Source organism: Trachypithecus francoisi, unplaced genomic scaffold (assembly GCF_009764315.1).
Source record: "Trachypithecus francoisi isolate TF-2019V2 unplaced genomic scaffold, Tfra_2.0 Lachesis_group21, whole genome shotgun sequence".
Taxonomy (NCBI): Eukaryota; Metazoa; Chordata; class Mammalia; order Primates; family Cercopithecidae; genus Trachypithecus; species Trachypithecus francoisi.
The window spans coordinates 20,917,105-20,938,382 of record NW_022681467.1 but is presented as its reverse complement, the minus strand read 5'-3'; the positions used below and the strand labels follow the sequence as shown (position 1 = coordinate 20,938,382).

At 44.6% G+C, this 21,278-nt stretch overlaps 1 protein-coding gene across 18 annotated transcripts in view; it reads left to right on the top strand.

The window, feature by feature from the left end:
- SHLD1 (shieldin complex subunit 1) overlaps positions 1 to 21,278 on the top strand; it is a 123,870-nt gene that overhangs the window by 62,544 nt on the left and 40,048 nt on the right. For 3 of the 18 annotated variants that reach the window (XR_004431151.1, XM_033185693.1, XM_033185692.1), the window contains one exon: positions 15,848 to 16,078. The exons of the other annotated variants lie outside the window; for them this stretch is intronic. Coding sequence is in view for 1 of the 3 variants with exons in the window: in XM_033185693.1 (XP_033041584.1) it covers positions 15,848 to 15,867 (20 nt within the window). In the remaining 2 variants the exon portion in view is untranslated. Of the gene's footprint in view, positions 1 to 15,847; positions 16,079 to 21,278 lie in introns of those variants that run through there. 18 annotated transcript variants of the gene reach the window in all.

Here is a 21,278-nt window from a genome sequence, read left to right as displayed (position 1 = left end):
ATTAGGCTTAACCTAAAATAAACCAAACAATAGAATTTTGATAGAAGTGGAGCAGAGGCCTGCAGTGTTGTCCCAGGAGCTGTTGAGGGCAGTGGCGCCTGCTTCTGGCCATGGACATAGAGATTCAGCATCACCATGTCATTGCAGAATAAAGGGAGAGTTGGCTTTGTTAACCACCTTGGCTGCCCGTCATGTGCTGATCAGTTAAGATACCAACATTTCTTATTTACATCCTGTGTTGTTGTTTCTGTGCACCCAAGGGATGTGAACAGAGTAATCTGGGGTGGGGGATGGTGCAGAGTGGTGGCAGTGATGGTTGCCAGCCCTCTGTCACCACCCTCTTCACTAGAATGCCATGTATTATATATTTCCACTGAAGGACTTGATTTTAGCACCGAAGACCGAGTGAGTGGTCTTGTAACCTGTACCTGGAATCTTGGCCTTGAATTCTCATTTTATTCCTCAATGCAATGGCTTAGAAATCAGCTGGCTGGTAGCTGTGAGCCAAGCCCTTGCCCACTGCTTTCAGCTGGAGCCTTGCAGGGCTGTGCCCTCCTGGGTGACCCTTGCCTGGTACGCCTCTCTTGTGCTGGGCTGAGGGCAGCTCTTGGCCATGTATGATTATGCTCGAATTGTGATTCAAAATTGGCACAATTATATCCTAATTTTTTAAAAACCTGAAAATGTAGTATAAATTCCTGACTTCTGAAAATTTCTCATAGTACCCATCCCAGTTTTCAAAGCAGTTTCGTAAGTTACAGAACCATATTTATTTTTCCCTTCTTTTCTTCTCATTCCTTCCTTCTTCCTTCCTTCCTTTCCTTCCTTCTTTCCTTCTTTTCTTTCTCTCTCTTTCTTTCTTCCTCTTTCTTTTTTGTTTCCTTTTGTTTTGAATTGGGGATCTTGCTCTCTTTTGGTAATGCAATCATAGCTCACTGCAGCCTTGAACTCCTGGGCTCAGGCCATCCTCCTGCCTCAGCATCCTGCGTAGCTGGGACTGTAGGTGTGTTCCACCATGCTTGGCTAAGTTTTTAAATATTTTTGTAGAGATGAGGTATCACCATGTTTCCCAGGCTGGTTGCAAACTTCCAGGCTAAAGTGATCGCCTACCTCAGCCTCCTGAGTCACTGGGACATATTTCTGTGGAATCTCCCAATTTGGCAAGACATTAACGCTAGAATGCCTTTAACACTGTTGGAAAAGTGGTACCCTTCTTCCTTTTGGAGAATATAGCCTCAGAATGTATGCTCCCTAGAAACAAGAAGTGATTTCAAGCAATGAGCTAGAAAGAGGAAATCTCTCTTCTTTTTGTAGACTTACTGCTACAAGTCTTTGGATGAAGGTCCCCAGTTGGGTATATGTATCATAGTTGTGACACTTGTGATAAGGTTAGTCTATTTTTTTTTTTTTTTTTTGAGGTGGAGTCTCGCTCTGTCGCCTGGACTGGAGTGCAGTGGCCGGATCTCAGCTCACTGCAAGCTCCGCCTCCCGGGTTTACGCCATTCTCCTGCCTCAGCCTCCCGAGTAGCTGGGATTACAGGCGCCCGCCACCTCGCCCGGCTAGTTTTTGTATTTTTAGTAGAGACGGGGGTTTCACCGTGTTAGCCAGGATGGTCTCGATCTCCTGACCTCGTGATCTGCCCGTCTCGGCCTCCCAAAGTGCTGGGATTACAGGCTTGAGCCACCGCGCCCGGCCAGTTAGTCTATTTTTAATGATAAAGCACTAGTCATCCTTTTCTTTTAAAATTATAAAAATAAATAGTACAAATGAGTATAAAATGAAATGTAAGGCCGGGCTCGGTGGCTCATACCTGTAATCCCAGAACTTGGGAGGCCAGGGTGGGTGGATCGTGAGGCTAGGAGTTCGAGACCAGCCTGGCCAACATGGTGAAACCCTGTCTCTACTAAAAATACTGTTGGGGTGATCAGACCTAACACCAGGTCGTGGGGGTGACAAAGTCCGGTAGAGTCAAAGGATTGAGAAAAAGACAGTTTGAGAGAGAAAAGCTGGGACCGGAGGCCATCGCTAGTGTCTGGAGGCTGCGAGGGCCCTGAGCTCTGGGAGCCCACGCTATTTATTGGTAATCCAACAAAGAAACAGGTGGTGAGAATGTGGATGTCGAAAGGGCAGGTGCATGGTCTACAGCTGTGATGGTTTAGCATTTATAAGGAACATGTTCTACTACTTGAGATAATGGAGAGCAGGTTCTTCTAACTCAAGATACAGTCGATCCTGGGAGAGCAAGGAGCAAGGAGCCAGCAAGTCTAGACACATTCCAGAGCCACGAGCCCTGAATTCTATCCAAGCCACGAGGGATTTTATGCCCTGGGCTTAGATCATGGTGCATCAGGGTAGCCTTCCACCCCTTAGCACCGTGTTCCAAAGGCCACAAGGGGTTTTTAGACCCTGGACCCCAGACGTGTTCCAAGACTCTTTTACATTATGTCAGACATGAAAGCCCTGCCTCGGCTTCTCTCAGCACTCAGGTTTTCCCAACAAATAGAAAAATTAAATGGATGTGGTGATGCACACCTGTAATCCCAGCTACTCGGGAGGCTGAGGTAGGAGAATCCTTTGAACCTGGGACACGGAGGTTGGGGTGAGTCAATATACCACTGCACTCCAGCCTGGGTGACAGAACAAGACTCTGTCTCAAAAAAAAAAAAAGTAAAAGTCCTAGGTCTTCATGCTTCTCCCCAGAGGTAATTATTATAGATAAGTTTTGCATATCCTTCCATATACATAACTACAGATCTATATACATAAATATACATAGACACACTTATGCATATACATGTGTGTATTGTACACACGCAAACAGCACGTATATCTTTTTTTCTAAATATCAATGGAATTTTACCATAATATCATCTTGTATCTTGCCCTTTTTTCACTCATTGCTATAATAAGGCAGTTTGCCATGTTGGTACATGTAGCTCATATTTTTAATGTCTGCATAATATCCCATTGTATGGTTGGATCATAATGTATTTAATGAGATGTCTATTGATGGATGTTCAGATTGACCCATGTTTTTACTCATAAACAATCTTGAGGGGAATCTCCTCTTACATAACTTACCTAATGCCTTTGGTGAATGAATATTCTCATTCATGGAGTCAAACTTGGTAACTATATTGTATTTTGAATATTAGTGATTTAAGTAGATCTTAGCAGAAAATATTTTTAATGAAATTGAATGGCTAAGTAACAAAAGATCACCTTTATTTGTACGAGAGACATATTTATGGATGGTGAAAGTGTTATAGAAGCCAGTTTAGTTGGATTAATATTATCAGTTAGGAGTTAATTCACAGTAAAATGTTTGTTTTAGAACATCAAATTAATATGCCATGAAGGAATTGAAGGGGGTGGCATTTTTTATGAGTTGCCATAGTGCCAGATACAGAGTTGTGGCACATACATCATGAGAATGTACTTCCAGAGGTAGAACTAAAAAAGAATAATTTCTTATAAGAGGAGGTGAGAAATGTTGGGGGTGGATTTTCTTTCTAAAACCATACTCATTAAGTGATGAAAAGGACAGCTTTTTAAAATCACCAAAGAACTAAATGTATGACTAAATAGTGGAAAGGCTCTTAACGTACATGTTTGCACAAAAATAAGAAACTCATTTTAATTCCATGAAACAAATACTAACTGTGGTTTAGAGTGAATCTTGATAGCATTCATAGATATGGCTCTCCCTAAATAGACTCTTAGAATTAGATGTATTTGCTCTGAGCTCACAGTTAAATCCTCATTTCCCCTTATGTCACACCTCTACTGCCAAGTGTCTGATTAGCAGCATCCTGAAAGGAAACGCCGGCTGTCTCCCATGAAGTGGGCCCCCAGTTCCACAGTCCAGCTTGCTCTGGAGGTTACTGTCACTCTGCCACCAAAAACAACCCAATACAGTCAAAGCTCAGCAGCTCCAGCTCCAGCTCCAGCTGGATGAATTTTCTTCTAACCACTGTTACCCCACATTGTACAACTGCATCCATCCTTCCTCAGTTGTATAGATAACTTAAATATTTCCTCTACACCATTGGTTCTCAACCAGCAGCAATTGCCCCGTGCCGCCACCACCAGGCGACATTTGGCGGAGTTTGGAGACATTTTTGGTTGTTACAGCCATAGGATGCTACTGGCATCTAGTTGGGAGAGGCCAGGGATGCTTCTAAATATCCTGCAATGCACAGAATAGTTCCCCCACCCAACAAAGAATTATCTAGTGCTGAGGGTATGAAACCCTAATGTACACAGTGATGTCACATACTGAGGTCTCATTGTTATTTCAGTTTTCTGGCATATCTAGTTATCACATATTGCACCTTTGTCAAAAATTGGATTGTTCGGCCAGGAGCGGTGACTCACGCCTGTAATCCCAGCACCTTGGGAGGCCGAGGTGGGCAGATCATGAATTCAGGAGTTCGAGACCAGCCTGGCCAACATGGTGAGACCCCCCCCCCCATCTCTACTAAAAATACAAAAATTAGCCAGGCATGGTGGTGTGCGCCTGTAATCCCAGCTACTCAGGAGGCTGAGGGAGGAGAATTGCTTGAACCCGGGTGGTGGAGGTTGCAGTGAGCCAAGATTGTGCCACTGCACTTCAGCCTGGGTGACAAAACAAGACTCTGTCTCGGGAAAAAACAAAAAATTATATTGTTCAAGAATAGACCACCTTAGACATCGAGTAACTAAGGGGACTGATACTGTGGTAGAGTGATGTTAGCATTAGGCTAGGTGGCAATTAGGAGATAGGTGTTCTAATCTCATTATTGCCTCTAATCAGCTATGGGACCTTCCGAGCCATTTAATTATCTTTTGATGAAATGAGAACATTTGCCTAAGTTATCGAGAGTCTCTCTAAGTCTTAAAATATCCCGTTACTCTGCCATTGGACATGTATTTTTTAAGTGGGATAAGGATGAACAGCAGGTACATACAGGTGTTCCATTGATTCTTTCTGTTTCCCCTACCAATAGACGTATTTCTGCAGGCCAGGCACGGTGGCTCACACCTACAATCCCAGCACTTTGGGAAGCTGAGGTTGGCAGATCACTTGAGATTAAGAGTTTGAGACCAGACTGGCCAACGTGGTGAAACCATGTCTCCATAAAAAATGCAAAGATTAGTCAGGCATGGTGGTGCATGCCTGTAATCCCACCTACTTGGGCAGCTGAGGCAGGAGAATGGCTTGAACCCAGGAGGTGGAGGTTACAATGAGCAGATATCATGCCATTGCACTCCAGAGCGAGACTCTGTCTCAAAAAAAAGACATAATTCTGTTATATAATCCTTTGTTAACTCTGCAGATGTCCTGGCTTTAAGATCATCCTGTATGATCATCCAATGGTGAGAAGTGCTGATGACCTAATAATAATATATCACATGTGACACTTCCTTTTCCAGCAGCAGTAATATACAACATTAGTTCATTCATACATCTACTTTTGATCAGACATTTACTGAGGGCTGATCGCTGCCAAGTATTTGATCCATATAATAATAATCCTGAAGTCGGGCAGGAAAAGGCTTATTCTCTCCAAATTACATACCAGAAACACAGCTCAGATAAGTGTCCCAGGTCATATGACTCCATAAGTGACAGTTCCAGGACAGATGTTTCCAGGACTCCCTTAATTCTTGGAGAGAGCACCTTCCTTCTGTGATCTTGCCAAGTCATAGGACAGGGGAGCCACAGCCAGCAACTGAGAGTGGAAACTTTACTTATCAGATTAGAAAACACATGCCCCCAGAAAGGTGAAATCTCACAAAATAGACACAAACCTCAGGAGTTTTAACTAAAAAGGACAGCTTTTTAATTCCCTTCTCTTCCAGTTCTCTAAATAATGTATCTCTGGCATTAAGTGTATTAGGACCAGACTGTTCTCTTCTGGCAATAGAATGGTAACAAAAGAACATGTGTTTTGAAGCTGGAGATCTGAGGCTGGGTGTGGTGGCTCACGCCTGTAAAACCCGCACTTTGGGAGACTGAGGAGGGAGGATGGCTTGAGCCCAGGAGTTCAAGACCAGCCTGGGGAACATAGTGAGACTGTGTCTCTACAAAAAAATTTAAAAAATTAGCCAGGTGCAATGGTGCAGACCTTTGGTCCTAGCTATTCGGGAGACTAAGGTGGGAGGAGCACTTGAGCCCAGGAGGTCAAGGCTGCAGTGAGCCATGATTGCGCCACCGTGTGGCAACAAGGTGAAACCGTGTCTCAAAAAAAAAAAAAAATGTGAAGTTGAAGACCTGCGCTAAATTCCACCTCCACTACTGCCTGCTGTATGACCTAAGGCGAGTTACTTTCTCTTAAGCCTTAATTTTCTCATCCGTAAAACAGGGATTACTAATAGTTTGTGGGATTGCTATGAAGGGTAAGTGGGATAATATGTATCTGTGAGTCCTAGTCCAGGAACTTCTTTTTCTTCTTCTTCTTCTTCTTCTTTTTTTTTTTTTTTTTGAGGACCCAATCTTTTATTTTGCCAAGCAAAAATCTTAAAAACAACCTCTACCACTATCTCCACAAATCTATTATCATTTCATAAACGAAAGGATATTTTAATATCCAAAATGAAAGAAGGACCTAATCTCAAAATAAAGATCAGTTATCTGTAGTCCCTAGTGTTTTTTTCTCACATATCCATGGACTAGTAAGAGTTTCATCACGGCCTAGCACGAATCCATAGGCCACTGCTTGGAAAACTTTTATATGTCTAGTATACAATGCACTGATTATTGTGCTCAGTGCTTAACAGGCAACCGGAAGATGGCAAGAACTATTATTAATAACAGACACTTAGAGGTTTTGATATATGAAACTTTAGAGTCCTTCTTTCCATTTCTAAAAATTCCAACAATTTTTGAACAAGTGAACGAGTGGCCTCTTGTAAGATGACAGAGCCACAAGTCCTCAGGAGCTCAGTAGAATTGTGTCTTTGCTTTATAAAATAAATCATCATGAATGAGAAGTAGCTTTGCCATGTGTATTACTTTCACCGGGTGTTATGCCTCACCAAATGCAGAGTTCTTTTCTGTTTCCTCCGTATTATGTTAGATTGTTTACCTGAACCCCTGATGACTAGCTTCTTTGCAAGGTTGTGAATGTTGTCCATTCTGTCATTAGCGAAATGCTTATTGTGTGGTACTATGCTGCAGGCCCTGTTCCCAGGGTTGGGGATACACAGTGAACAAAATAGACACAGGTTCTGCTTTTCTTTAAGGGGCTTTTTGTTTGTATTTTTTTGTTGAGACAGGGTCTCTGTCACCCAGGCTGGAGTGCAGTGATACAATCATGGCTTACCGCAGCCTCAACCTCCCAGACTCAGGTGACACTCCTACCTCAGCCTCCTGAGTAGCTGGGACCACAGATGTGTGCCACCATGCCTGGCTATTTTTTTCTATTTTTAGTAGAGATGGGGTTTCACCATGTTGCCCCGGCTGGTCTCGAACTTCTGGGCTCAAGTGATCCACTCGCCTCGGCCTCCCAAAGTGCTGGGATTACAGGCGTGAGTCACCATGCCTGGTCCTTAAAGAGCTTTTTAAATTCTAGTTCTTCGGCTGGGTGCTGTGGCTCACGTCTATAATCTCAGCATTTTGGGAGGCCGAGGCAGGTGAATCACCTGAGCTAAGGAGTTCAAAACCAGCCTGACCAACATGGCGAAACCCTGTCTCTCCTGAAAATACAAAATAATTAGCCAGGCATGGTGGCAGGCGCCCGTAGTCCCAGCTACTCAGGAGGCTGAGGCAGGAGAATTGTTTGAACTTGGGAGGTGGAGGTTGCAGTGAGCCCAGACTGTGCCACTGCACTCCAGCTTGGGTGACAGAGCGAGACTATGTCTCTAAATAAATAAATAATTCTAGTTCTTAGGATCATGGTTGGAAGGGGCAGAAGGGGTAGATAGGCACTAAAAGAAATCTGTATCAGCTAGTGCTGTGAAGAAAGGAAAGCAGTGTTAGAGATGAAGGATGTAATTAAAATATGGTGGCCTGAATTAGGCCTCTCTGATAAGGCGATGTGTGTGTAGAGTCTGGAAGAATTTTGGTATTAAAGGAGTAAATTAATACATTTTTCTTTTGCTTGTAAAGTTAATTATCTGATGAAGTGCCTCGTCTATTACCTTTCTGTGGAAGAGGAGAAAATGCAAATATTGGAAAAGAGCAAGAGAAATAGTAACATACTTATGGTACTATTTCCTCCATTTACAGAGCAAATATGAAACAAACAAAAAACTGAATTAAGTGCTTGTTTGGGCTTTTAAACCAAGACATGAGCCTGCTTTTCTCAAACACCATTTTCTTTTTCTTTCTTTTCCTTTTTTTTTTTTTTTTTTTTTTTGAGACAGGGTCTCACTCTGTCTCCCAGGCTGGAGTGCAGTGGCACAATCTCAGCTCACTGCAACCTCCGCCTCCCTGATTCAGGCGATTCTCCTACCTCAGCCTCTAGAGTAGCTGGGACTACTGGTGTGTGCCACCATGCCTGGCTAATTTTTGTACTTTTTTGTAGAGACGGGTTTCTCCATGTTGCCAGGGCTGGTCTTGAACTCCTGAACTCAAGCGATCCACCCACCTTGGCCTCCCAAAGTGCTGGGATTACAGGCATGAGCCACCGTGCCCAGCCCCTCAAACACCTGTTATTACTGCTTTTCCTCTTTGGCTGCCTGGGTATCAATCCAGGAAGCATCTTTGAAAGTGTTAAATATTTACTCACACTGGCAAAAGTAAGCTTCATCTGTGAAATTGTCTTACAGGACCCAAGAATCTTAAAGAAAAATATTGACCACTCAGTGGTGGCTTATTTAGGAATATCTGTATATTTTTTGTTAAATGTTCTAGAATTTAAAATTCTTCTGAGCACAATCCCTACAGAATTGAATTAATTCTTTTTTTTTTTTTTTGAGACGGAGTCTCGCTCTGTCGCCCAGGCTGGAGTGCAGTGGCCGGATCTCAGCTCACTGCAAGCTCCGCCTCCCGGGTTTACGCCATTCTCCTGCCTCAGCCTCCCGAGTAGCTGGGACTACAGGTGCCTGCCACCTCGCCCGGCTAGTTTTTTGTAATTTTTAGTAGAGACGGGGTTTCACCGGGTTAGCCAGGATGGTCTCGATCTCCTGACCTCGTGATCCGCCCGTCTCGGCCTCCCAGAGTGCTGGGATTACAGGCTTGAGCCACCGTGCCCGGCCGAATTAATTCTTTAACATCATTCCAAAGTTGAAAAAGATGAATGACTTGTCTACTTTCAGCTAGATTTTAACTTTTGAGGTAAAATTGCTAACATCCTTTCAAATAACTTCTTTATTTCCAAAATTACTTTTTCTTTTTTTCTTCTTCTTCTTCTTCTTTTTTTTTTTTTTTTTTTTGAGATAGGGTCTCACTCTGTCACCCAGGCTGCAGTGCAATGGTGCAATTTCCTCCGCTCACTGCAACCTCTGCCTCCCAGGCTCAAGTGATCCTCTCATCTCAGCCTCCTGAGTAGCTGGGACCACAGGCACATGCCACTACACCCACTAATTTTTTGTATTTTTTGTAGAAACGGGTTTCATCATGTTGCCCAGGCTGGTCTCGAACTCCTGGGCTCAAGAGATCTGCCCACCTTGGCCTCCCAAATTGCTGGGATTACAGTCATGAACCACTCCGCCTGGCCCCAGAATTACTTTTTCTAATGACACACACCACCAGAGGATTGGAAGGAAACATCCAGAATTTGATCCAGTGTTCTTTTTCATCACTTTATGTTCCTTGGGGGTTTCTGTGGTTCCAGAAGCCATTCATGCCTGAGAGAGAGCGGCCCTGGTGGAGAATTGGGCTGCTTTTTCTCCTTAGCAGATGAGCTTGTTGGACTGCATTAAATGAGCCCCTTGAACCACTATGCTCAACCTTGGCTGCACATCGGCATCACCTGCGAGCTTTAATGATCTTGATGCCCAGGACTCATCTTCAGAAGCTCTGATTTAATTGGTATAGAGGGCAGCCTGGGAATCAGGATTTTGTAAAAGCTCAAGTGCTTCTAATATGCAGCCATGCTGAAAAACCACTGCCTTAGAGCAGTGCCTCTCAAAATGTAATGTGACTATTAACCACCCAGGGATCCTATTCAAATACAGATTCTAATTCAGTGAAGTGTGAGGTGGAGGCCAATGATGTGTAAATAAGACCACAGAGCAGGAGTCAGCAGCCTCTGGCTTGTGGACCAATTCTGACCCTATGCTGGTTTTTGTATAGCCTGCAAGTTAATAATGGCTTTCACATTTTTAAATGATTATTTTTAAAAAGAAGAAGATGTAACTGGGCATTGAAGGTCCACAAAGTCTAAAATATTTACTGTCTGGCCCTGTACAGAAAAAGTTTGCTAACCCATGATCTATCTTCATAAGGTACCCCACAACCACTGAAAGTCTCTTCTCAGTATTATCCCTTTATTGGATCCTATAGCCCCTTGTCTTAGGAATTCTCGTACTTAGGAATTTGTTTTTATATAAAAGAAATGAGGTTTGGGTGTAGTGGCTCATGCCTGTAATCCCAGCACTTTGGGAAGCCATGATGGGCCGATTGCTTGAGGCCAGGAGTTTAAGAGCAGCCTGGCCAACGTGGCAAAATCCTGTCTCTACAGAAAATACAAACATTTTCCAGGTGTGGTGGTGGGTGCCTGTAATTCCAGCTACTCTGGAGGCTGAGGCATGAGAATCACTTGAACCTGGGAAGCCGAGGTTGCAGTGAGCTGAGATCGTACCACTGCACTCTAGTCTGGGTGACAGAATGAGACTCTGCCTCAAAAAATGAAAAAAGAAAGAAAGAAAAAGAAATGGCATCAACTGGTAGAATACACAGCCCATGAGTTGTTGGTCATAAAATTAACTGCAAATATAAATATTTTAGAATTTCAACTCTTTTTTTTTTTTTTTTTTTGAGACGGAGTCTCGCTCTGCCACCCAGGCTGGAGTGCAATGGCCGGATCTCAGCTCACTGCAAGCTCCGCCTCCCGGGTTTACGCTATTCTCCTGCCTCAGCCTCCCGAGTAGCTGGGACTACAGGCGCCCGCTACCTCGCCCGGCTAGTTTTTTTGTATTCTTTTAGTAGAGACGAGGTTTCACCGTGTTAGCCAGGATGGTCTCGATCTCCTGACCTCGTGATCCGCCCGTCTTGGCCTCCCAAAGTGCTGGGATTACAGGCTTGAGCCACCGCGCCCGGCCTCAACTCTTTTTTAAAAATTATTTTGTGATTTTATTGTAAATGTAGTTCCAAAAAGACACATTTTCCTTGAATGACAGTTTTTTTTTTTAATTTTAAGTAAAGATTGCCAGGACAGAGAGAATCAAGAGTCACAGAAGACTGCCCTTCAGAAATAGTGAAGTTCTCCTGTACATATTCAGGGTTTGCCAACAATACTTTGAAAAGCTTTCTACTGAAAGGCTGAATGAATAAATTCTGGTGCATGAGAGATTCACTGTCTGTGGGTAAACAAGGGGCTGTGTGAGTCTTAAACGAGGAAAATTGTTGAGGTCAATATCTACATTTCACAGATGAGGAAACTGAACTTTGGAAAATGCAAGTGAAAATCTGAGGACCATAGCAAAATAGTGGCAGAACGAGAACTGGAAGTTGTTCTCCTGATTTGGTTCTGGTTCATATTTTTTCTGTGATACTGCATTCTACTCAAGAACTAATATTATGATTAAAATGTCTGACAGTATAAAAGGACCAGTTTAAAAACTATCACAGATACTCCTATTTGTCATACATTGTATTTATGTTTTCCTTTAAAACCCTGAGGATAGGCTGGGCGCAGTGGCTCACACCTGTAATCTCAGCACTTTCAGAGGCCAAGGTGGGTGGTTCACTTGAGCTCAGGAGTTCAACACCAGCCTGGGCAACATGGCAACCCTGTCTCTACAAAAAATACCAATAAATAGCTGGGCATGGTGGTGCGTGCCTATAGCCCCAGCTATTTTGGGGGCTGAGGCAGGAGGATCACTGGAGCCCAGGTGATCAAGACTACAGTGAGCCAAGATTGTGCCACTGCACTCCAGCCTGGGTGACAAAGTGAGACCCTATGTCAAAAAATAAATAAATAAAATAAAAATAAAACCTTGAGGATATTTATAACATTAGCTGCTTTCATGTCCTTGTTTGTTAATTCCATCATCTTTATCATTTCAAGATCTGTTTCTGTTGACTATTTTTCTCCTGATTATAGGCAACATTTTCCTGCTTCTTCCCATGTCTACTAATTATGAGATGCTGGACTTAGGGATATTACATTGAAGAGTGTCTGTATTTTGCTGCCTTTTTATAAAAAGCATCAAAGTTTGTTGTGGCAGGCAGTTAAATTACTTGCTGATCAACTTGATCCTTTCAAGACTTGTTTTAAGCTCACTGGGGATATTTTCCTCTCTCTGTATATATATAGAGAGAGATACATACATATGTGTATGTGTGTGTGTGTGTGTGTATGTATATATATTTTTTTTTTTTCTTTTTTCTTTTTTTTTTAATGTTAGAGATGAGGTCTCACTATGTTGCCCAGGCTGGTCTCAAACTTCTGGGCTCAAGTGATCCTCCCACCTTGGCCTCCCAAAGTGTTGGGATTACAGGCATGAGCCACTGCATCCTGTCTAAACTCACTAGAGAGATTTTTTGAATAGCCTGTACTCTATAGCTAGTTTAGCTTGCTACCAAGGTTTAACCTTTCTGGGTCTGTACTGAATATCCCAGGTATTCAACAGTCATCTCACTCTGGCTGTCAGAACATGCATGTCTCCCAGTTCTGTGTGAGTTCTGGAAGTTGTTCAGCTCACAGCTCCCCTGGCTGTGCCTGGCATTATGACTTAGTGTTCACCGTGAAAGACTCAAAAGAATCCCTATGCTGATTTCTGGAGCTGTTTCTCTGTTTAGCTCCCTCATCTCCAGGACCCTGCTTCACAAATTCCAGGCACCTGAAACTCTGATCTCTGTCTCTTTGCTGAGGAAACTGCTGTGAGGCAGTGAGATTGCTGTGCTCTGTTTGGATTCCCCTTCTCTGCACTGTGGTCTAGAAAGTGCCTCCAGGAGAACACTGGGGGCAATTGTAGGCACATCTTGAGTCCCTTCTCTCAGTGATCAAAGTCCTATACTAACTGTGACCAGGATCTGAAAGCAGTTGTTTTTTGTCCAGTTTTCTTTTCTTTTTTTTTTTTTTTTGAGACACAACCTTGCTCTGTTGGAGTGCAGTAGAGCCATCTCAGCTCACTGCAACCTCTGCCTCCCAGGTTCAAGCGATTCTCCTGCCTCAGCCTCCCAAGTAGCTGGGATTACAGGCACCCGCCACCATGCCTGGCTCATTTTTGTATTTTTAGTAGAGATGAGGTTTCACCATGTTGGCCAGACTGCTCTAGAACACCTGACCTCACGTGGTCCACCCGTCACAGCCTCCCAAAGTGCTGGGATTACAGGCATGAGCCACTGCACCTGGCCATTTTGTCCAGTTTTCTAGCCATTTATAGCAGAAGGGCAAATTTAGTATAGTTAATTTTGCCATTGCCAGAGGCTGTTTACTTAGATTTGTCTTCTAACATTTTTCTGTAGTAAGTAAAGGCAGGGATCCTGTCCCCATTTTATAGGTTAGTTAATGCAGAGTTGCCAAGAAATAAGAGGCTTGGAATCACATGCTGGGTTGGTTGGTAGGTAGGTCATATGATCCAGGAACTCTTGGTCCTTGCAAGGAGATAGGAGGAAATGCTCAAATTGTCTCCCCAAATGGCGGCCTGGGTTGGGGTTTATAAGCATAGGGTAATGAGGTATGAATGAGGTGACTGGATTGATCTTGGAATGAGGTGATTGATTGGATCTTGTAATAAGGTGATGATGTTGGGGGTCATGATCTGACTGGATTCCGCCATGGGGTGACTCCAGGGCTCAATCTGATTGGATCCTGGATCCTGCCATGCAGTGTCCACTTCTTTTTTGTTTTGTTTTGTTTTGTTTTTTTGAGATGGAGTCTTGCTCCATCGTCCAGGCTGGAGTGCAGTGTTGTGATCTCAGCTCACTGCAACGTCTGCCTCCTGGGTTCAAGCGATTCTCAGGTCTCAGCCTCCCAAGTAGCTGGGACTACAGGTGTGTGCCATTACACCTAGCTAATTTTTGTGTTTTTAGTAGAAACAGGTTTCTCCATGTTGGCCAGGCTGGTCTTGAACCCCTGACCTCAAGTGATGTGCCCACCTCGGCCTCCCAAAGTGCTAGGATTGCAGGTGTGAGCCACCACACCTGGCCAATGTCCACTTCTTAATTCAGTCCCACTCCTCGGTCTGAGCACTTAGGTTCCCCCTAGTGGAACTAAGCATGGTTGCATGCTTGGTTCTTGCGGGCTTGCTCAGGTTATGAGACCTGTGAGTCCGTGGCAACTGAAAAACAACTCACAACTTTGTGGCATAAAAGTTGAACCAGACTGTGGTCTGAACCAGATCTGCTGCAGCCACACTCTTACCCTTATCTGTTATTTCTGATTCCAAACTTTGCTTATTAACTTTAATGTTTGCCTTTGTAATTGCTTCACTTTCATCACGTGTTGCACTGTAGGAACATCGACTATTGTCATGTTGGCTATTGTCATATTAAAACATCAAGTAGACCAGTCATGGTGGTTCACATCTGTAATCCCAACACTTTGGGAGACTGAGGCAGGAGGATCCTTTGAGGCCAGGAGTTTAAGACCAGCCTGGGCAACACAGCAAGACCCTGTTTCTACAAAAAATAAAAAAAAGATAGCCAGGCATGGTGGAGTACAGCTTTAGTCCTAGCTATTCGGGAGGTTGAGGCAGGAGGATCGCTTGAACCCAGGAAGCCAAGGCTGCAGTGAGTCATGATGGTGCAACTGCACTCTAGCCCGAGTGACAGAGTGAGACCCCATCTCTTAAAAACAACAACAATAAAATCATCATATAACTTGCTAAGACAGCCACACCTTTGTGTTTATGCCTAAAAAGTTACTGAGTTCTGGTGGATACATAATGAGGACTTGACAGTCTTTTTTTCTTTTCTTTTCTTTCTTTCTTTTTTTTTTGAGATGGAGTATTGCTCTGTCTCCCAGGAAGGCTGGTGTGCAGTGGTGCGATCTCAGCTCACTGCAACCTCCACCTCCCGGGTTCAAGCGATTCTCCCACCTCAGCCTCTCCAGGAGCTGGGATTACAGGCGTGCACCACCATGCCTGGCTGATTTTTCTGTTTTTGGTAGAGACAAGGTTTCACCACGTTGGTTGTCCAGGCTTGTCTCCTGACCTCAGGTGATCCGCCCACCTCGGCCTCCCAAAGTGCTGGGATTACAGGCATGAGCCACCACGCCCAGCCAGTCTTTTTAAGTGCTTCAAATATATGTCACATTCAGCTTCATGTTCCTGATGGCTCCTAGCACCATGCTACACTAATCAACACTCAACAGATACTCTGATTGACTGGTAGACCTTCAGAGATGGAAAGCAAATGCAGTGCATTTATTCAGCAAAAATTCAATGAGCAGCTGCTATGTGCTAGGCACTGTGCTAGCCCCTGGGGATGAAGTGTGAATTAAAGGCAGTGTCTGCCCTCTTGAAGTTCACCACCCAGTGATAGAACACCCAAGAAACCAGCCTCCAAGAGGTTCAGATTAAAAGAAATTCTTCCACAGTGACATTTTCACCAGGCAAACTCAGAGTTGTTTGACATGAGAAGGTTTAAAAAAGGATAGTTGTGAAAGACCAGGCAAAGTTCACAAAGTAAAGAAGGGAAAATATTATTTCAGACTGATATTAAATGATGGCTTAGCCCGCTGCCATACTGTCTCACAGGGAAAAGTTTTATTTATGTCTCCTTTGATCTTTTCTCCTTTTCGTCTCTAGGTTTGATGTACAAGCTTTAGCTTGGGCCTTTGATTTACAGTGTTCTGGAGAAAGAGACCAGGAATGACAAAGCCAACCAGGCTGTTACCTAAAAACCTGACATATTGTCCTAGATCTGGACTGTCTTAGAGCTACACAAAGAATTTCCAGCAGACTGCTCAGGAAGAGCCTGCTGGGAAGGCAGTTCCCCTAAAGTCCCATAAAATAAAGAGCTTCCCAGTCCTTCTTTGATATCCATGGTTTGCTTAAGTATTGCATGTTAGGGCGGCACCTTCTAGTCCCATGGAAAATCTTTTAATATCTGCACTTAATCAACTGAGAAAATAAAACTTTACAGATCCATCAGTGATAAATATATTAAACACAGGCTTTAAAAATTGCCTGGAAGTCTGTGACCAACATTTTTTTAGCCTGTAAAATACAGTTTGTTAAAACTTATTAAGGCTGGGCGTGGTGGCTCATGCCTATAATCCCAGCACTTTGGGAGGCTGAGGTGGGCGGATCACCTGAGGTCAGGAGTTCCAGACCAGCCTGGCCAACATGGTGAAACTCCATTTCTACTAAAAATACAAAAATCAGCCGGGTGGGGTGGTGTGCGCCTATAATCCCAACTACTCGGGAGGTTGAGGCAGGAGAATCGCTTGAACCAGGAGGCGGAGGTTGCAGTGAGCCGAGATCGCACCACTGTACTCCAGCCTGGGTGACAGAGCATGACTCTGTCTCAAAACAAAACAGCAAACTTCATTATAGTATACTGAATATTGAGGGATAGGGAGTTTAGTTATCAGTTGGGAGTAGTAACAAATTTCTGGAAAACTCAATGGCTTGAAACAACCAACGTCGATCGTCTCAGAGTTTCTGAGGGTCAGAAATCCAGGAGGAGCTTGATAGGGTAGTTCCGGCTCAGGGTCTGTTATGAGGTGGCCACCAAGTGAAACCTCCCCTGGAACTGGAAGAGCTGCTTCGGAGAAGACTGCCGCCAGACGCTTGGCTGGAGTCTTCAGTTGTTTTTCACATGGGGGTCTCCCAGGGCTGCTGAGTGTCCTTGAACTGTGGCAGTCAGCTTCCCCACAGTGAGTCGTGGGAGAGGGAGACAGCCAAACAGAAGCCCTGGGGTGTTTTGTGATCTGATCTCAGACATGATGGGCCGTCACCTCTGCTGCGCTCGACAGTCACACAGACCAACCCTGGGACCACATGCAAGGGGCCGCCCAAGGGTGTGAGTGCCAGGAGGTGGGGAGCCATCCTGGATGCTGGCTACCTCATGGGCAACTGGCCAGGCAAAGTTCGTTAACTAAAAGTTCTTTGTGTTGGCTCAGGTGAACTAACATTTACTGGTTCAGTTGTCATTTTTTTGAGAGATTTAAAGTAAGTGCTTAGGGCCAGGCACGGTGGCTCATGCCTGTAATCTCAGCACTTTGGGAGCCCAAGGCTGGCAGATCACCTGAGGTCAGGAGTTTGACACCAGCCCGGCCAACATGGTGAAACCCCATCTCTACTAAAAATACAAAAAATTAGCCGGGCGTGGTGGCAGGTGCCTGTAGTACCAGCTACTCGGGAGGCTGAGGCAGCAGAATCACTTGAACCTGGGAGGCAAGGTTGCAGTGAGCCAAGATCGCACCATTACACTCTAGCCTGGGTGACAGAGCATGACTCTGTCTCAAAACAAAACAGCAAACTTCATTATAGTATACTGAATATTGAGGGATAGGGAGTTTAGTTATCAGTTGGGAGTAGTAACAAATTTCTGGAAAACTCAATGGCTTGAAACAACCAACGTCGATCGTCTCAGAGTTTCTGGGGTCAGAAATCCAGGAGGAGCTTGATAGGGTAGTTCCGGCTCAGGGTCTGTTATGAGGTGGCCACCAAGTGAAACCTCCCCTGGAACTGGAAGAGCTGCTTCGGAGAAGACTGCCGCCAGACGCTTGGCTGGAGTCTTCAGTTGTTTTTCACATGGGGGTCTCCCAGGGCTGCTGAGTGTCCTTGAACTGTGGCAGTCAGCTTCCCCACAGTGAGTCGTGGGAGAGGGAGACAGCCAAACAGAAGCCCTGGGGGTTTTGTGATCTGATCTCAGACATGATGGGCCGTCACCTCTGCTGCGCTCGACAGTCACACAGACCAACCCTGGGACCACATGCAAGGGGCCGCCCAGGGTGTGAGTGCCAGGAGGTGGGGAGCCATCCTGGATGCTGGCTACCTCATGGGCAACTGGCCAGGCAAAGTTCGTTAACTAAAAGTTCTTTGTGTTGGCTCAGGTGAACTAACATTTACTGGTTCAGTTGTCATTTTTTTGAGAGATTTAAAGTAAGTGCTTAGGGCCAGGCACGGTGGCTCATGCCTGTAATCTCAGCACTTTGGGAGCCCAAGGCTGGCAGATCACCTGAGGTCAGGAGTTTGACACCAGCCCGGCCAACATGGTGAAACCCCATCTCTACTAAAAATACAAAAAATTAGCCGGGCGTGGTGGCAGGTGCCTGTAGTACCAGCTACTCGGGAGGCTGAGGCAGCAGAATCACTTGAACCTGGGAGGCAAGGTTGCAGTGAGCCAAGATCGCACCATTACACTCTAGCCTGGGTGACAGAGTGAGACTCCATCTCAAAAAAAATATAATAATTAATTAAAAATAAATAAATGAATAAAGCGAGTGCTGAGTTGTCTTGCTGTGTGTGTGCGTGTGTGTGAGTGTGTGTGTGCATCCCTAAGTCCCAACAGTGAGACAAATGGTGTGGTTCCTTATCGTACCTGAGAAGCAGGGAGCAGCCACCAAGAGGACTGTTAGAGTGGGTGAACTGTTTATGCCCTGCTTAAGGCCAGCCCCTCCACTTAATCTTCATCTCCTTTCTCCTAGTCATGGACATCACACCCACCGTTAACCCCTCACTCCTGCATTATTGATCTTTCTCTCTTGACTGGCTCATTCTTGGCCACATACAAAGATGATGTAATATTTCCCATCTTAAAAAAAAATCCATGACCCCAGATTCCTCTTTAGATCCTGCCCTGTTTCTCTGTTCCTTTTTATAGCAGAAGGCTGTGAAAGATGTGTCTTATTTGTCTATACTCACTCTCTCCACCTCTTCTCTTCCCAATTTATCTCCAGCCCACTCCAGTCACGCTTTTGCTTTCCCTCCCCCACCCTACCCCTCACCCCCATATATACTCCACCACTGCTATTGTTATGGAACTGTGGTGTCTTTTGTCTTTCCAAATCCAGTGGTCCCTTCCCAGTCCTTTGTATTTGACCAAGCAGCAGCGTTTTATACCGTTGATCCCTCCCTTCCCGGTCACCTGTTCTTCCCTTGGCTCCTCTCTCAGCTTCTCCTCCTGCCCTCACTGGCTGCTCTTTCTCATCCTCCTCTGCTGGCTCTTCAAGGCACTTCTTACTGACCTCAGGCCTCAGGCCTCTTCCCTCCACCCCTCTGCCTTCAGTCTCTTTTGTATTTTTTGTAGAGACAGGATTTTGGTGTATTGCCATGGTGGTCTCAAACTCCTGACCTCAAGTGATCCACCTGACTTGGCTTCCCAAAGGCATGAGTCATAGTGCCTGATCTAGCACAGACTTTTTTTTTTTTTTTTTGAGATGGAGTTTTGCTGTTGTCACCCAGGCTGGAATGCAATGGCGCGACCTCGACTCACTGTAACCTCTGCCTCCCAGGTTCAAGCAATTCTCCTGCCTCGGCCTTCCTGGTAGCTGGGATTACAGGTGCCCGCCACCACACCTGGCTAATTTTTGTATTTTTAGTAGAGAGGGTTTCACTATGTTGGCCAGGCTGGTCTCAAACTCCTGACCTTAGGTGATCCACCCGCCTCAGCCTCCCAAAATGCTGGGATTACAGGAATGAGCCACCGTACCCAGCCTAACATAGACTCTTGACAGATAAATTATAGAGTCAAAGTATTTGAGTCTTATGGTTCTGGGAAGATGACACCTGCTTAGCCTCCACTCAGCGGGCTGGGAGGGGCTCATCTCCCCACACCCTGAGTAACATACACTCATTCCACAGATATGGATGTCCACTGTGTGCCCTCATTGAGGATACAGTATGAATAAAGTGTCATCTCATTTTATTTTTTTATTTTTAAAATTTTCTTTTATACTTTTTTTAGACTAATCAAAGTGAGAAAGGAGGAAAGCGTCGAACAAGGAGTTAGATCTGTAGCTATGAACAATCAGTTGAGATAAGTCATTATCTTTGGACCAGCCTCATTGTTTTAATTTGCATTCATTTGCCAATGAAATGCAATATTTAAAAAATTTGTGGTAAAATATACATTGCATGAAATTGACTATATTAACCATTTTACCTATACAGTTCAGTGGTGTTAAGTACGTTCATGTTGTTGTGTAGCCATCACCATAATCCATCTCCAGAACTAATGCACCTTCTCAGATTAGAACTCTGTTTGTACCCATTAAATACTAATTATCCATTCCCCATCCCCCAGTCCCTGGCAACCGCCATTCTACCTTGTGTCTCTCTGGAAGAAATGCTGCACTTTTTTTTTTTTTTTTGAGACAGAGTCTCACTGTGTTGCCCAGGCTGGAGTGCGGTGGCATGATCTTGGCTCACTGTAACCTCTGTCCCTCAGGCTCAAGTGATTCTCAGCCATCCAAGTAGCTGGGACTACAGGCATGGACAACCACACCTGGCTAGTTTTTGTATTTTTTGTGGAGACGAGGCCTCACTATGTTGCCCGGGCTGGTCTCGAACTTCTAGGCTCAAGTGATTCTCCCGCCTCAACCTCCCAAAGTGCTGGGATTACAAGTATGAGCCACCATGCCCAGCTGCAGTACTTTTTTTTAATATGTATTGGCTATTCACATTTCTTTACCTGTGAGTTCTTTGTAAATATGCTTAGCCTATTTTTCCTTTTGGGACATTACTATTTTTTTCATTGAGTAGGAAGAGTTTACTCGGTAAATTGAGAACAAAGGGATTAAGGATTTTTAGTTTTTTAAGCGTTGTGAAAAGGTAAGTAGATTTTTCTGCCTGGTCCTGATTCTTGGGAGATTTGCCTTCTTTTGCGTCCTTCTGGTGCTAGATTTCTCCCAACTGTTTCCCTCTCCGTAGAAACGGGCATGGCAGGCCTCACGCTGGGAGCTGGGCTGCCGGTGGACGCCAGTGCCCCCCTCCCAGTCTGGGTTCATTGTTGTCTGGGTCTAAAAGGAGCCTGTTGTTTCTGCCGTTTCTAAACTCATAGAGCCTGAGCCTATGAGCTCATAACCTGGCTTCTTACTTCTTATTTTACTGTGGAAATCCAAACAACTTTCTCATCGCTCTACCACAGAGGTGTCCAGTCTTTTGGCTTCCATGGGCCACATTAAAAGAAGAATTGTCTTGGGCCACACATAGAATACACTAACACTAATGACAGCTGGTAAGCTAAAAAAAAAAAAAAAAAAAATCACAAAAAAATCTCAGTGGTGAT